This window comes from Galeopterus variegatus, unplaced genomic scaffold, assembly GCF_000696425.1.
Source record: "Galeopterus variegatus unplaced genomic scaffold, G_variegatus-3.0.2 Scaffold14018, whole genome shotgun sequence".
Taxonomy (NCBI): Eukaryota; Metazoa; Chordata; class Mammalia; order Dermoptera; family Cynocephalidae; genus Galeopterus; species Galeopterus variegatus.
The window spans coordinates 10,682-26,633 of NW_007740129.1; the positions used below are offsets into that span (position 1 = coordinate 10,682).

Here is a 15,952-nt window from a genome sequence, read left to right on the forward strand (position 1 = left end):
TTTTTGTCCTTTTTGAGACCGGTCGCACTGTGCTCAGCCAGTGAGCACTGTGAGCACACTGGTCATCCCTATATAGGATCCGAACCCTCGGCGGGAGTGCTGCCGTGCTCCCAGTGCCGCACCCTCCCGAGTGCGCCATGGGCTCGGCCCCACGCAAGGCTTTTCTAACAGTCAATCAGCATTCTTTCCACCACTGTTCATCTCTACTCCCTGACTTATTGCTAGTAACTCAAATCTGCCCCCAATGTGCAGAAGGTAATGGCAAGAGGGACACAGAAAAGGAGCACCTAGGATATATATGTGTCTTTATTTATAAGCTTTCATAAAAATTAAAACACCATGGGAAAATGGTTAAATCAATTATGGCCTATCTATGTGACAGGAAATTATGAAGCCATTTAAAGTGATACTTTCACAGAATATTTACAATAAGATTAATATGATTTCTCATCAGAAACCATGGAGACCAGAAGGCATGGAATGACATATTCAAAGTGCTGAAAGAAAAAAGTGTCAATCAAGAATTCTATATCCAGCAAGACTATCCTTTGAAAATGAAGGCAAAATCAACACATTCCAGATAAACAAAAACTGAACTTGTTGCTAGCAGATCTGCCCTACAAGAAATCCTTCAGGCTGAAGTGGAAAAAAACTAGACAGTAACTTGAATTCACATGAAAAAAAAAAGAACACTGGTAAAGGGTAACTACATAGATAAATATAAAAGACAATACTAATGTATTTTTGTGTGTGTGTGTGTAATTCTTTTTCTTATCTAATTTAAAATACCACTACATAAAACAGTAATTATAAATATATGTTGATGGGTACACAATGTATAAAGATATAATTTGTGATACTAACAGCATAAAGGAGTCAGTAATGGAGCCATAGGTGAACACATTTTTATATACTATTGAAATTAAGTTGTTATTAATCTGAACTAGATTGTTAAAAATTAATATGTTAATTTTAGTCACCAAGGCAACCACCACTAAGAAAATAACTCAAAAATATATAGTAAAAGAAACAAGAGAATTCAAAGAGTACACTAGAAAACATCTATTTAACACAAAAGCAGTAATGGAGGAATTGCGGAACAAAAAAAAGATAATAATGCATAGAAAATAAACAGCAAAATAGCAGAAATAAGCCCACCCTTATCAGTAATCACATTAAATGTAAATGTATTAAACTCTCCAATTAAAAAGCAGAGATTGACAGAATAAATATTTAATAATGGGTTAAATATAATATTAGTATAAAAAGTCTATAAACTAAATACAAAAAAATCCCAAATGAAGTCTTTTGAAAAAAAAAATTGCAAAGGAAAAAGAAAATTACATAGGAAAAACACCAGAAGGAAATACAATTATATGGAATGTTAATAGTGGTTATTTGTGAACTATGACTTTATGGCGATTTTAGTTTACATGTTTATACTGTCATGTATTTTCTAGTGTAGTACAATGATGGATATTATTTTTATCATTAGGCTGGCCAGTTAGCTAAGTTGGTTAGAGCATGGTGTTGGTAACACTAAGGTCAAGGGTTCAGTTTCCTGTACTGGCCAGCTGCCAAAAAAAAAAGAAAAATTTATTACTTACAAAAATGTTACTATTATATATATTGTGATGCATGCTGGTATCACAGACCTCATTCTACATGCCTAATGGCCCAAATTAAATCTATTTCCACATATAAATACATTTACTAGTTTTGTGCTGTTTTTCAATAGGAATATGTCTTCTTTGGTACTGATAATTGTAACAGTCCACAAGACTGAAATCTTTGAGATAGCAAATGAGAATTTAAATAAATATGCATACTCAGGGGTGATAGTCAAAATATTTAATACCTCATAGTGCATGGGTATGGTTCTCAGTGAAACCTGATGTTGACCATGGTACTGGAGCAGAGTCCTGAGGGCTCTCTACTGATGTAGGAATTTTCCCTTTAGTTGGTGGACCATGGGGAGGTCCTAGGACTAAGGTTAAGGGAAGCAAAGAGACAGTTAAAGGTCTCAGTGTAGCAGCTATTTACCAATCAGAATGGAAATATTTCAACATTTTAACAATCAGTATCACTGTACTGGTATGTAACAGCTGAACATCAGTGTTAGAGACACCCAAGAGTTGTAAAGCAGTAAGCTAACCATTTAAAATTATCACCTCTGATGTTTATGACTACCTTTAGAGCTTGCCCTAAAGAAAAGCCACACACACGAACTCCCCTATGGAGCCTCCAACTGTTACCTCTGCATGGGCAATCCTGTAGTGACAGCTCAGGGCCAGCTCTAGTCCCCCTCCTAAAGCCATGCCTTGAATAGCTGCCACCACAGGCTTCGCATTTCTTTGTATTTCATCTACTATAGATCCCAGTGCAAGGCCAGAGGTCCTAGGAATTCTGAAACTATGGATATCAGCACCTAAGGACACAAAGACAAGGAGAAAAGAGGGTTGAGAAAGACTTGGGTTTTGTTATTTAACAATTCGATACCTGATAACTCTTAAGAAATCTCAGACCTCTTTGGGCTCAGGAAACACTTCACCCTTTGGCTGTAGACACAATAAAGGAACAAGGAGCCTGGGAAATGTAGAACAATATGAGAGAAAATCTTCAAATGTTTACCAGAAATCCTGTAATCTTCTAAAATCTGTCTTTCCATATTGTAGGTAGCAACTCTATCTTTACAAAAATTAAAAATCTCAGAGGAAAGGAATAGGGATCGTCCTCCAAAGACCATTATTCTTTTTTTTTTTTTTTATATCAAAGACCATTATTCTGAGACTGAGTCAGCCCCTCTCAATTTTTGAGTGATACTGCTTATCAATACTATTCATAGCAATTTAGCCCCATATCTTTCAAAGGGAATGAATCATTACAATATAAAACACCAAGGTAAATTGCATACATATTTGTGAGTTGTATGTTGGAATTATGTTTTGTGATAGATTTTTTCTATGATCAATAAAAGTAACAACGGGCCGGCCCGGTGGCGCACTGGATAGTGCACCGCTTGGGAAGCGCGGCAGCGCTCCCGCCCGAGGGTTCGGATCCCACATACGGACCGGTTCCCACTCACTGGCTGAGCGAGGCGCGGGAGCAACGCCGAGGGTTGCGATCCCGTTGCCGGTCCCCGGTCCGGTACGGGGGCAACACTGAGGGTTGCGATCCGTTGCCGGACACGGAAAAAGACAAAAGACAAAAAAAAATAAAAATAAAAAATAAAAATAAAAGTAACAACATTTATTGCTTTTCCTGATTATAAAAATAACATGCATTATGGAAAATTTGAAAAATGCACAAAATTATAAAGAACATAAAGATCACCCTAAATAGCACCACACAGAGATAACAATTTAATATTTTGGCAAGTTCTTAGTTTTTTCCCCATACATATATGTAAATGGCTTTGTGACCTTGAGTAAGTTATTTATCCTTTTTGTCTCAATACCCCTCTTAAATGGCTGATGGGAGAATTAAATGAAAGTTTAATATATATATATTTAACATTGAGAGTACACTGTAAAGTCTTTTTTTATATTTTCCTATTTTTACATAACATACATAGTGAGCTCTTTCCTATAGCATTGCCTTAAGCTTGATACAAATTTTTAAAAGTTAAATAATTACTTCATGTTCAGCCTATTCATCTTTTTTTCTTTCTGTTTTGCTATCTGCACCTCATCTAGCTTCAATCCAGGTGTTATGCTTTTTTCTCACTGACCCATCCTATTTCACTCTCTCATTCAGTGTTTTGTTTTGTTTTTTCCATTCCTTTTGGTTCTATAGAAACAAGATCAATTTCAATCTGAATCTCAGGCCTATAATTTCTGTAACTTTAGGAAATTGGGATGGTTTTTTCACGTGATAATAGAAATGAACATTTATTGGATAAATACATTAGGCACTGGGCCAAGTAGTTTCAGATATCGTTTTATTTAATTTTCATAGCACCTAGGTTAAGTAGTATAACAATCCCCATTTTACAGATAAGGAATTTAAGTCTTTGAGATGTTAAGTGACCAGTTCAGACATGACTAGTAACTGGCAGAATAAGGATTTGAACTCAGGCAGTTTGACTACAACACCCACATTCTTAAACACAATACTGTATTCTTTTACTTATAGCATAAGGTTAATATTATCATCCCAAGGCACAGACAAGGGTATAGTGATTTCACTTTTTAATTATTTCTGGCATATATAAATTAATTTTGGATATTGATTTCGTATCCAGAAATTGCTAAATTCTCTAATTCTAATAATTTTCTGATTTATTATTTTGATTTTTCTAAAAACATTACCATATCTTCTGAATAATAAAGTTTTGTTTCTTCCTTTTCAAGCCTTACACCTTTTATTTCTTTTTCTAGCCTTACTGGGCAGGCCAGGACCTTGAATACAAAAGTAGAAACGGTGAGACCAGTCAGCCTTCTCTTGTTCCTTTCCCATAAGGAAAGCTTCCAATCTACCACTTTGTTTGATATTTGCTGTAGGTTTTTCAAAACAGGTAGCTTTTGCCTGATTAAGACATTTCCTTTCTATGCCTAATTTACTAAGAAACGTTATCTTTAATGTATGTCAAATGTTATCAAATGCTTTTTCTGCATCTCTTGACATAATCATATGACTTTTCTCTCTAATCTTTCAATGGCATGAATTTCCAGTGTTCAACCAATCTAATATTTCTAGGATAAAAGTGATGAATTATACTTTTTAATATTGTTAGATTCAGTTTTATAATATACTATGATTTTTATATCTACATTTATGAATGAAATTGGCCTATAATTTTGATTTTTCATACTGTCCTAGTCAAGTGTTGGTAAAGTTATGCTAGCTTCATAAAATGAGATGGGAAGGGCACTGGGTTGAATAGTGTCTATCCAGAACCTGTGAACGTGACCTTATTTAGAAATAGGGTCATTGCAGATGTAATCAAGATGAGGTCATGATGGATTAAGGAGGGGGAAATTTGGACACAGACATAAAGGGGAGAAGGCCATGTGAAGACAGAGCAGAGATTGGAGTGATACATCTACAACCAAAGGTGACAGCAACCACAAGATGCTAGAAGAGGCAAGGAAAAATTCTTCTTTGAAGCCTTTGGAGGAAGAAGGGCCCTGCTGGTATTTTGACTGCAAACTTGTAGCCTTCAGAATTGTGAGAATAAATTTCTGTTTTCTTAAGCCACTCAGTTTGTGGCAATTTGTTACAGCAGCCCTAAGAAGAAGTGTTCCATCTTATTTTAGTTCTCTGAAACATTTGTGTAAAATTGCAATAATCTTTTCCTTGACTCTACAATAGAGTTTGCCAATGAAGTCATCTGAACCTGGAATTTACCTTGTGAGATTTTTGATTAATGACTGAATTTCTTAATGGCTATAGAACAATTTGTGTTTTCTATTTCTTCTCAAGTCAATTTTGGTTAGCCGTATTTTTCTATTTGTTCATAATATCTTTTTTAATGGCTAAAGCATCTGTAGTGACATCTTTTTATCATTTCTCATATGCACTGTTTGTGTCTCCTCTTTTTTTCTTGATCAATCTCTCCATAAGTTTGTCAATTTTATTAGTCTTTTCAAAGAACCAACTTTTTTCCCCTCATTTTTTTTTATTGTGATAAAACATACGTAACACAAGGATTGCCATTTTAAGCATTTTTAAACATACAATTGTGTGGAATTAATTACATTCACGATGCCATGTAATCACTACCTCTATTTCCAAAACTTTTTGTTTCCAAAAGTATTTCCAATACTTTGTACCCATTAAGCAATAACCTCTCTTTTTTCCTCCCTGCCCCCGCCATTCAAAGAAGTAACTTGTGACACTGTTGTTGCTCTTGATTCACATTTGTTTTCTATTTCATTAATTTATCCTCTTTATTATTTCCTTTTCCTACTTTATTTGGGTCTACTCTACTGTTTGTTTGGTCCTTAATATAGATGCTTAGCTCATTATGTTTCAGCCTTTTGCCTTTTTTCTTTTCTAATACATACTTTTAAAGCTATAAATTTCCTGCTAACTTTTACTTTAGCTGCATTCCTCAAGTTTTATATGTTATGTTTACATTGTCATTCAGTTCATAATATTCTCTAAATCCCATTGTGATTTCTGTTTTGACTCAGAGGTTATTAAGAAATGAATTTAATTTCCAAACACATGAGAATTTCTAGTTATATTTGTGTTATTGATTTTTAGCTTAATTGCATTATGTCAGAGAATATATTCTAAATGAAATTTATTGAGACAATCTTTTATGGTCCAGAATCTGGTCAATTTTTGTAATGTTCCAGATGTATTTTTAAGAAGAATGTATATTTTTCCAGTTTTGGGGTCATTGTTCTATATAAGTCCATTAAGCCTAGTTTGATAATCCCTAAGGCTTTTCTAGAATAATTTTTCCTGCCCTCAAACTCTACATTCTCTCTACTTTTTGTTTTTTTTAAAAAAAAAACAAAGAGATGTCAAGTCTCCATAATTCTGGGCCCTTTTTCCATGCCTCAAAATCACCATCTTGGGTGCCTCACCTTAAATTTCCAAACAGTGAGTAAGCCATTTAATAGCTGGTTAATGTTTGGCACATTATTTTAATTTCTCTCAGGCTCAACCTTCTCATTTATAAATGGGGATTGTAGGATTTACTGAGGATTCAAATATAATGTGTGTAAAAATACTATTTTCATTACTATTAATAAATAAATAACCAACACAATACAGGTACATGGCAGGCAAGATAAATGGTAATTATTATAATGATTAACATTTTATTTATTGTCATGATTCCAACATCTGTGTCCTTTCAGGCTAACATTAACACACATTAAATTCCTCTGGCTACAGTAATATTGAATAGGCACTCATATCCATGTGACTTTTGTTAAAAGCTATGATACACTCATTTGGGAAAAGAGGAAGAGGCATCACAAATACAATTGAACAAATCACCATTTCTGATATTTTTGCCATATTTTGTCAATATTTTTGCATCTTCACACGATAACCCAATAAAGTAGTGCCATGGTCACTGAGATGCGTGACTATCAGAAGAAAAATGAATTTAATTTCAAGACTGTGTGAATTAAAAAATAACATTTACTGAACATTTTCTGTGTGTGCTGAACTAGAGGTTTTTCAGACATGTGATCTCACAAAAATCCCTTAAGATAGATATTATTGTTCCTACTTCACAGGTAGAGAAATTGAGGTTCAGGAGATTAAAGAGACTTGTCCAAGCTCATACCAAGTGGAAACATGCTAAGAGCAGGTATATACCAGCAAGTATAACAGCCATCAAACCTGGAACTAAATGTCCTCCAAAGGCCCAATCCTATATAAAAGAGACTAAGGCCAAAGTCTTCTCTGGTTCTCTCCTGTGATTCCTGTCTTTTTCCCCACAATGTTTCTCATTCCCACTCAAGTCTTCCATATCCTTTACACACACTAAGTTATTACCCACAGGGACAGCTAATGCAGTATCGATCTGTCTGTGGTTGAATTCCAGAGAGAGTGGGAGGGAGTTAGACACTAATTACCTGCACAGAATTTGCCATCTGCTCCACAAATCACAATGGCTTTTACCGCACGGTCTGTCATAGCTTTCTGTAGTCCCTCTTTTATTCCATGGATTACAGCCGCACTAAAGCAAACAACAACAAAAATTACATAAACCAAATTAGTCAGAATTAAATTTCTACCATTTCAGAGTTTTTTCCTTTCCTAACAATGAAAACTTAAACACATGCACAATGGGTAAAAATCACAGATACTTACTAAAGCTTTCACTAATTTGTTCAACAAATTATATATATATATCTACTGTGAATTAAGCACTGAGCTGATTAAATGAATCCACTTTTTAAAACATGTTATTTTCCTGAACTCTGCATTCAACTTTGACCACTTAGAATCAGCACTAACCAATTTTAAAATACGGTTATACATCTTCTACGCACATTGCATGGAGTTACCTAACGGATGTACACAATTTACCATGTAAGGCACACTAGGATGAGTGCTGAAATAAAGGTACAAAGAAAGTGATGCAGAAGTTCAAAGTGGGACAAAATAACTTTCAATTTGTCATATTGGCAAAAGGTAAGAAAAGTAAAGGTGAAAAGGTCTAGGAGATGTTGCAGGGGCTGCCAGTTACCTCAAATATCCATTCCTCCCCACCTACTTCAAAGTATTAAAACACCTGGTTTTTAGCTGGATACATCATTGCCCAAAATAAAGGCTACATTTTCCAGCCTGCTTTGTAGTAAGGTCTGCCTGAGGCACTAAGTTCTGACCAGTGAGATGGAAAAATATTTGATATATGCAACTTTAGGGAAAAGTCCTTCAAAAATTGAGTACGTTTTTCTCTTTTTCTTTCCTCCTCACTTCTGGCAGGAATGCGGATGTGATGGCTAGACTGGGAACAGCCATACTGGACCAAGAAGTGGAAGACCTGTACTGAGGACGGCAAAAGGTAGAATTGAGTCCCCTGATGATTGTGAAGCAGCCATACCATACCAGGACACAGTTGTAAGAGAAATTAACTTTTTTCTCATTTAATTCACTATTATTTTGAGTTTTCTGTCTCTGAAAACAAACCTAATCCTAACTAATTCAGGAGGTAAAGGCAATGTCAGGGAAAAATAGGGCCTATAGCAGATTTTGCTAAGTTTCAGTATATGAAGCAAACATCCACAGAAGAGATAGTTAAAGCCAGGTTTGAATGAGTCTACCAAAGGAAAAGAAGACAGCTCAGGGCAGGTCCTCTGGATATGTCTTCATTTCAGAAGTGGGAGAGGCTCAGCAGATTGATTCAGTACCAAGGGAGCCCCAAATCACAAAGATCAACAAAGGAGTATTTGCCAAGAAGCAATGGATTAATACTTGCCAAGGGGTGGTGAAAGAGTTAGGAAAAGTGGTGAGGAACTGCTTAAAGGAAAAATTTAACCAGATTCCGGGCCGGCCCGGTGGCGCACTGGAGAGTGCGCCTGCTCCCGCCGAGGGTTCAGATCCCATGTGGAGACCGGTTCCCGCTCACTGGCTGAGCGTAGTGTGGGTGCAACACCAAGGGTTGCGATCCCGTTACCGGTCAGTAAAAAAGACAAAAAGGAAAAAAAATAAATAACCAGATTCCAATCAGTTTTGCCTTGGAATTCTGAATATTCTGGGTTAAATCTCTGTTCTTTCGTATGCAGGGTGAAAAAAAATCTTAAAACAAACAACAAACTTTCACAAAGGCCATATTGTTAAGACCAGTAACTATGAGCTAAAACCTCAGTGAATAATGGAGATACTTGCCCTTGCACATGATAATTCCCTTTTATGTCTTCTTTCTTTCTTTTATTTATTTAATTTTAATTAAATACACGCTGTAATTATTACATACTTATGGGGTACAATCTGATGTTTTGATACATATATGTTGTATAATAATCAGGTTGGAGTAGTTAATGTGTCAACCACCTCATGCATTTATCATTTCTTCTTGGCAAAAACATTCAAAAGCGTCTCCTCTAGCCTATTATGTAATATACAAAACTTAATTGTTAACCATAGTCACCCTACTGCCTTTTACCTCTTAGCCTAGATGAAATCAAAACTTGCTGCCTTTGCCTGATTAATTAGAAACCAAATCTGACAATGAAAAACAGATTCTGAACCATTACATAATACTGAGTTCAAAGGGCAATAACATTTCCCTCTGGTAAATGATGGCTATGAAATTAGCCAAAGTTAGCTCAGTCAGTGCCATTAAAGAAAAGAGACTGGCTTTCCCCATTTCAACTAACCCTTCCTGTTTTATTTCTCATGTTCTTGTTAATTCTGCAAAAATCAAAAACAGGAAAATAAAGAAAAATAAAAATGGCTGTAACAGATGCATCTTTACTAAATTCAGGCTGACTGAGAGGGATTACAGCCTTGCAGCAACGTAAAAACCACAGTATTTAAGAAATTATTTTCTCCCCTTACTACTGTCAAGTGTGGAGAAATGGAGTCTGGAATGAAGACAGCATCTCATGAGTGCTGACCAAAACTCTTTAGCTTCTTTGACCAAAGAGAGTCTTTCTTTTTGACAGCATTTTTTTTTTTTTTTTTACTGTTAACCTAAGGTCATCAAATCACACAGAAAATGTGGCTTATGATCAGCATTTTTTCAAAGAAATAGAAGAGAGAATATACCAAACTACATAACACGTAAGGATAGATTTTGCTACACAAAACTTTGTTTTCAGTTTTCTATTTGTATGTGTGTGCCTTGAGTTGCTAAGTAAAACATGAGGTTTCTTACTATGTGGATTACAGCAACAAAAAGAGTGTGAAAGCCATTGTTCTGGAGGAGGCAGACCTAGTAATCAGGCATGTCCTGCACTTGTAAAGAGGATTGGAGTTCCTCTGACTGGAAGGAAATATGGTTGCCTAAACAAGCAATGAAGGATTTAAACTGTTTGGGCAGGAAAAAAATATTCAAGTAAGAATCTCTCAGTGAGCTAATAATAGATAACTTCCCACATAAAATTAGAAATAGGAAGGGAAAAAGGAAGGAAGGGAAGAAGGAAAGAAAAACATAACGAAAAAAATTGGGGAATCTGTTAATCTAGATGACCGTGCTGGGATTTATGCCCCTACCTAAAATAAAGTTCAGAAGACAGATGAGAACAGGGAGGTGAGTATTTATTCCCAAGTGGAGAAAATTCTAATCAAGCTGAAGTGAATCCTGAGCAGCTGAGTCTATTGGTAGGGGCTTGTAACCGGCCTTCTGACTAATGAGAATAATGATAGCTAACATATGTTAAACGCCAGTTTATAATCTCCAACTTATTTAAATCTCACAACAACTTTATGCGGTAGATACTAATAGAGAGCAGGTTAAATTCCAGAAACATTTAAAATAGTTATCAGAAAACATTGCTAGTTATGGGTGTTATATGATGAATTTTTTTCCCCTAAAGTCTTGATGGGCACAGTTTCCTCTTATGAGCAGAAGCTGCAGCGGAATCCTAATATCTAGTAATTCTAATGATTATACTGACAAGTCCAAAAGTGCTATGTAATCATATTACTTAAAACATTTTTCTCTGTGAAAACCAATATCACAGATATCTTGCTTTTTTTTTTTTTTTCTGGGAATGGCAAGTGGACATATCCTTGTGTGATTTTATTCCTGCAGTTTTTTGTCTTATTAAATGCAATAATTCATATTACAATCAGAACTATAATATTAATACTAATGATAAAACCCAATCTGATGACAGTAGGACAAAAAAAAAAAAAAAAAATCAGTTAAAATTAGCAGGTCTCCTCGTTTCAGTCTCTTTTGGCTCCAGAAACATGTGATAAGAATTTTGACCAAAAGTCTTTCTATCTATGCTGTATATATTATTCATAAATTATAATTTCCATTACTTCTACTCCCTGTGGATGGGTGGCTCTTTCCAAGGTTGATGTATAAACTGTACCTTTTTTCAAAGATATGGAAGAACCAAATCAAATTAACTTCATTAATTTTTTAAAAAGCTGTATTGACCTTATTTTTTAAAGTAATGCTCTAAGGGCATTCATTGCACGAAGAAGGTGCCCCACGGTGAAACAAAGGAAGATAAACTGCACAGTTTTTTCAGAAAATGCTATTTAATAGGCTTATTCTGACATGGACCTTCCAGGGAGGCACGAAGGCCCTGAGATTTAGAACAGGTCCGGAGAAACCATTTTGCATTTCTGGGCCAGTGCACAATTCTTCACTCACTGTGTTGGCATTCATGGGGACCTTGCTTTATTTTTAAAAAATCTTAAACCACTTTATTGTCCGATTCTTAAAGCTTTTAGCCAAACATTGTAAGGGCAGCCTGGACTCGAAGTTGGGGAGTGAAGTGGGATCAAGGTCCAACACTGTGCTAAGTCAAGACCTTTGGAATAGAAAGTCCACCCGGGAAGCCAAAGTTGCAAGCAAGCAGAACGGTTCAGCACGAAGCTGGCACCGAAAGATCCAGTTCAAATGCATCTTCCCCACATAGTAGCCATCTGTCTGTCTCTCAGCCTCAGATTCCTTGCCAGTAAAGGGGGGATGAGAGTTCTCTGCGAAGATTAATCAATCTAAACTAGGTGAAAAGGCCCTGGCACACACCAGTTGCTCAATTTGTCAGTGTCTTTCTCAGTTTAAACCAGTAGGGGGACTTCAAAACCTCCAGAGCCGGCGGGCAGGCAAGGCCCCTGCTGTCTCCGGCTGGAGGCGACCGAGCCTGGTACCTGATCGCGTTGACCGGTGGGTTTCGGAGGCGGATCATCGCCAGGCAATTTTGCAGCCGCGTATACTCGGCCATGATTCCTCTGTCTCCGAGGTCGCCTCTCCCTCCACCGCAGGGCGAAGCCACTTTTCTGGGCACGACTGGCCGGCCCCGGGAGGAGGGGCGCCCGCTGGGCCAATGCGGCCCGGGCGCCGCCTCCGGCCACCTCCCACCGCCGGCTGTGCCCCGACACCCGACGCCCATCATCCCACCCAGCCCTGCGCTTTCCCGGTACACTCCCCACCGCCTCCCTCTGCAGCCACCTACTAACGTTTGTTGTCTCTTTCTCTTTATTGGCTCCCATCCTGCATCCACCACAAAATATACGAGCAGACAATAGAAAACGGGTGGAATTGCTGGCAAGCAGAGGTTTGCAACCCCCGACCCTGAACAGGGGTAGATATCTGGGGCCCTGACAATTATGCGATATGGTACACATCCGGAACTCATAAAATACACACACCGTGCATACTAACATCAACCAAATATTTACGTAACAATCATCTTAGGTGTCTTACAATCACACGGCAACCTAGTGAAACCTATGATTTTTTTCTTATCCACCCAATAGTTGTCTTTTTTTCTTTTTCTGCCATTCCTAAGGATTGTGATTTCTAATACTTCATCCATGAATTGGGCACCAATTATGTGCTAGACCTAGGCTGGAGACTAAAGATAAACAAAGCCCAGCCCCTTCCCTCCAAAAGTTCAGGCTTGGACAAGGATTTTCTAAATGTAATTGGCCTCTCGTGGTCCCCACAGTCCATCAAGTGGTCAGAAAGTAAGTCTGGAAGTTTCTGAGGAAAAAAACGATAAAATAATTTTGCTCACTGGTATTTCACAAATTTTTAACGATGATTAAGGATTAGTTTCATAGATTTTTTTTTACCTCTTGAAGATAAAAACAGGTTCTTACTATGTACTAGAAAAGTACTGATTGCCATGAAGCTGTTACCCGACTCAGGTCCGGCTGCCCGCCCCCTTGAAAAGGAAAGAAAAAAACTCGGAAGTCAAACACTGGTGTTAGAAAAGCAGATGTATTCAGCTGAAGGAGATGGTAGACTATCCCATTTCAAAGATTTACATTTACTGAGGGGTTTTTAAAGGAAGGGTTGAGGGAATGGAATGTGGGAAGTGAAAAGCAGGAGAGCAGGAGATGTGAGTTATGAGGGGTCCATGTCTATGGGTCAGATACAAGGTTTCTGTTCTCATCTTCGCTGTTATCTCAGGACCCTGCAAGATTTTGATTTGCACCAGTGTACTTGGCTGGTGCCCGAGGTCAGCTTCAGTCATTTGGCCCTGATCATTTCTCAAAACTCTACAAGTCTCAAAAAAAGAACTGTTAGTTTTGCAAAGTACTAATTAGTTTCTCAGCCTTGTTTTCCTACTTAGTGAGTGAGATAAGAAAGTCAGGGGATGGGAAGAAAGAGTGGAGGGAAAAAAACTGTCCTTTTTAAAATCCTGCCCTGCTCCGCAGCCCAGGCAGCTTTAGGTCCCAACATGGCTTCAGTCCTGCTCACTCCAACAAAGCCTTGGTAACAAGTAGCAGTCAGACCTCAGTAGGGACCACTGCCCCAATGATCAGAGCCGGCCTCCCAATGATAGTCACAAACAGTCCAAAGCACATGTCTCTGAGTGCCAACAGTCAACAACAATCCTCATCAGAGCAACCAGCTTCTTACAGGTGATATCAATCTCTAATACCTCTTTAAATTTGCTAATCATTGAACTCTGCCTTGCCCAAAAACTCTATGTAAGACCAATAGTCTATTCTGCTTGGAGAGACTGTGCATAATCAGCATAGTTCTCCCTTACTGTAGTAATCAATAAATTCAGCTTTGTCTTCTTACTTTATTGGTCTCTGGGGGAACAACTCTTCCAGGCATCCTGGCAACTTCGAATATCTCCGTAATGAGTAGGCATGGTTTAATAGCTCTGAATGACCTGAAATTCCTCTCAGAGCCAGTGGAGATAATAAGCACAAGGTGGAGCCCTTTTAAGGCAGTTTCTCCTCTCTATCTTGCAGGAGTCAGTGACAGGCCATTTCTCCATTATCACTCTGCATGGAAAATGGTAGTTCATGGCAGGGAATGATCTCTTTGAGCTAAGCCTTAGTTACCTATGATGTCCTGCAGGGGAAAGCTTCTACCAATCCAGTAAAAAATATCCACAAAAACTAATAAGTACCTATAATTTCCTGTGGCCTTCGCCATAACAGTAAAATCTACTTGCCAGTCCTCTGTACTCCCTTTACCTTTGGAGGTGGTCCAATCTTTGGGTTGTTTCTTGCATAAGTTAAGCAGTTCTGGACAACATTTTGAATAGTTTTTTGCAAATGTGGGCCAATAACAAACTTTTGCAGCCCAATGATAGGTCACATCCCTTCTATGATGGGTACCCTAGTGTAGGTGAGTAATTATATACTCCCTTAGGCGTTTAGTAATAAGTATTATCCCCTCCTCATTATATATCCAACCCCCTTTATTTGTATTGTATTGTTTTTCATCCACATTCAGGGAGCCCATATGGAATCCCCAATCATTGGCTCTTTCTAGGTCCATTTCTAAGTACTTAAGCTGGAATAAGGATATATCCATGCTTGGTATGAAGTCTAGCCCTTTCACATCTGACTCCTTTGTTTTTGCTACTTGCTTGTAGCCTAATTGGCCAGGTTATTTCCTTTGGCTATATGACTATCTGCCTTTTGGCATCCTGGGCAATAAAAGCTACTTCTTGTGGCAGCATAACAGAATCTAATAAGTCCAATATTTCCTTAGCATGTTTAATTTTCTTTTTCCCATAAGTTAATAGACTGCTCTCTTTCCATATGACCCTATGTGCATGTACTGCAGAAAAGGCATATCTAGAATCAGTATTAATGGTTACTTTTTTCTTTTATCAAAGTAGAATGGCTCATGTGAGAGTGATGAGCTCTGCTTTTTGGGTGAATGTACCTGGTGGGAGAGCCTCAGTTTCCAGGACCTCCTGAAAAGTTACTACTGCATATCCAGCTTTTCAAAGTCCTTTGTCCATGAAACTACTCCCATCCAAAAACACTTCTGTCTGGACTCTCTTAATGGCTGATCAGTTAAGTCAGGTCTACTGGAATAAACGTGGTTAGGCTCATCTACGGTACTTGGGAGTAAGGTGGCTGCGTTTAGAATGGATACTGCCTTCAGTTTTACATTTGGGTTATCCAACAGTATGGCCTACTGTTTGCCCGATCTTCCAAGTTGAGCGAATATCCTCCCTTTAGCTTGAGGAGGGGCAATTCACAGTGTGGCATATGCACCATAGTTGGATTGGCCCAACTTAAACATTTAGTCTCTTGCAAAAGGTCAAAGGTTGCAGCCACCACTTGGAGGCAAACTGGCTATCCTTGCATTACTATGTCCAGTTGTTTTGAGAAATAGGCAACAGGACATCTGGTATTGCCTAGATTCTGTGTCAGCACCCCAAAACATATATCTTGATGCTTATGCACGAAAAGGCAAAGGGCTTTCTTAAGTGCTAGAGAAGTTAAGATCTTTTCCTTAATAGTACTGAAGGCTCTATGGCATTCCACATTTCATCTTAATGGTTCATGATCACCACCTTTGAAAGCCTTGTAAATAGGTTTAGCCATAAGCCCCAAATTGGGAATCCAGATGTGGGAGAACCTGGCC

General features: G+C 37.8%; 1 protein-coding gene across 1 annotated transcript in view; it reads right to left on the reverse strand.

The window, feature by feature from the left end:
• LOC103581822 (peroxisomal bifunctional enzyme-like) overlaps nt 1-12,323 on the reverse strand; it is a 14,521-nt gene extending 2,198 nt beyond the window's left edge. Inside the window, exons 1-3 of the mRNA XM_008563565.1 lie at nt 12,250-12,323; nt 7,545-7,648; nt 2,256-2,428 (exon numbers count right to left, since the gene is read on the reverse strand). Of these exons, the coding sequence (XP_008561787.1) occupies nt 2,256-2,428; nt 7,545-7,648; nt 12,250-12,323 (351 nt within the window). The remainder of the gene's footprint in view (nt 1-2,255; nt 2,429-7,544; nt 7,649-12,249) is intronic.
• Between the last annotated feature and the right edge of the window lie 3,629 nt (nt 12,324-15,952).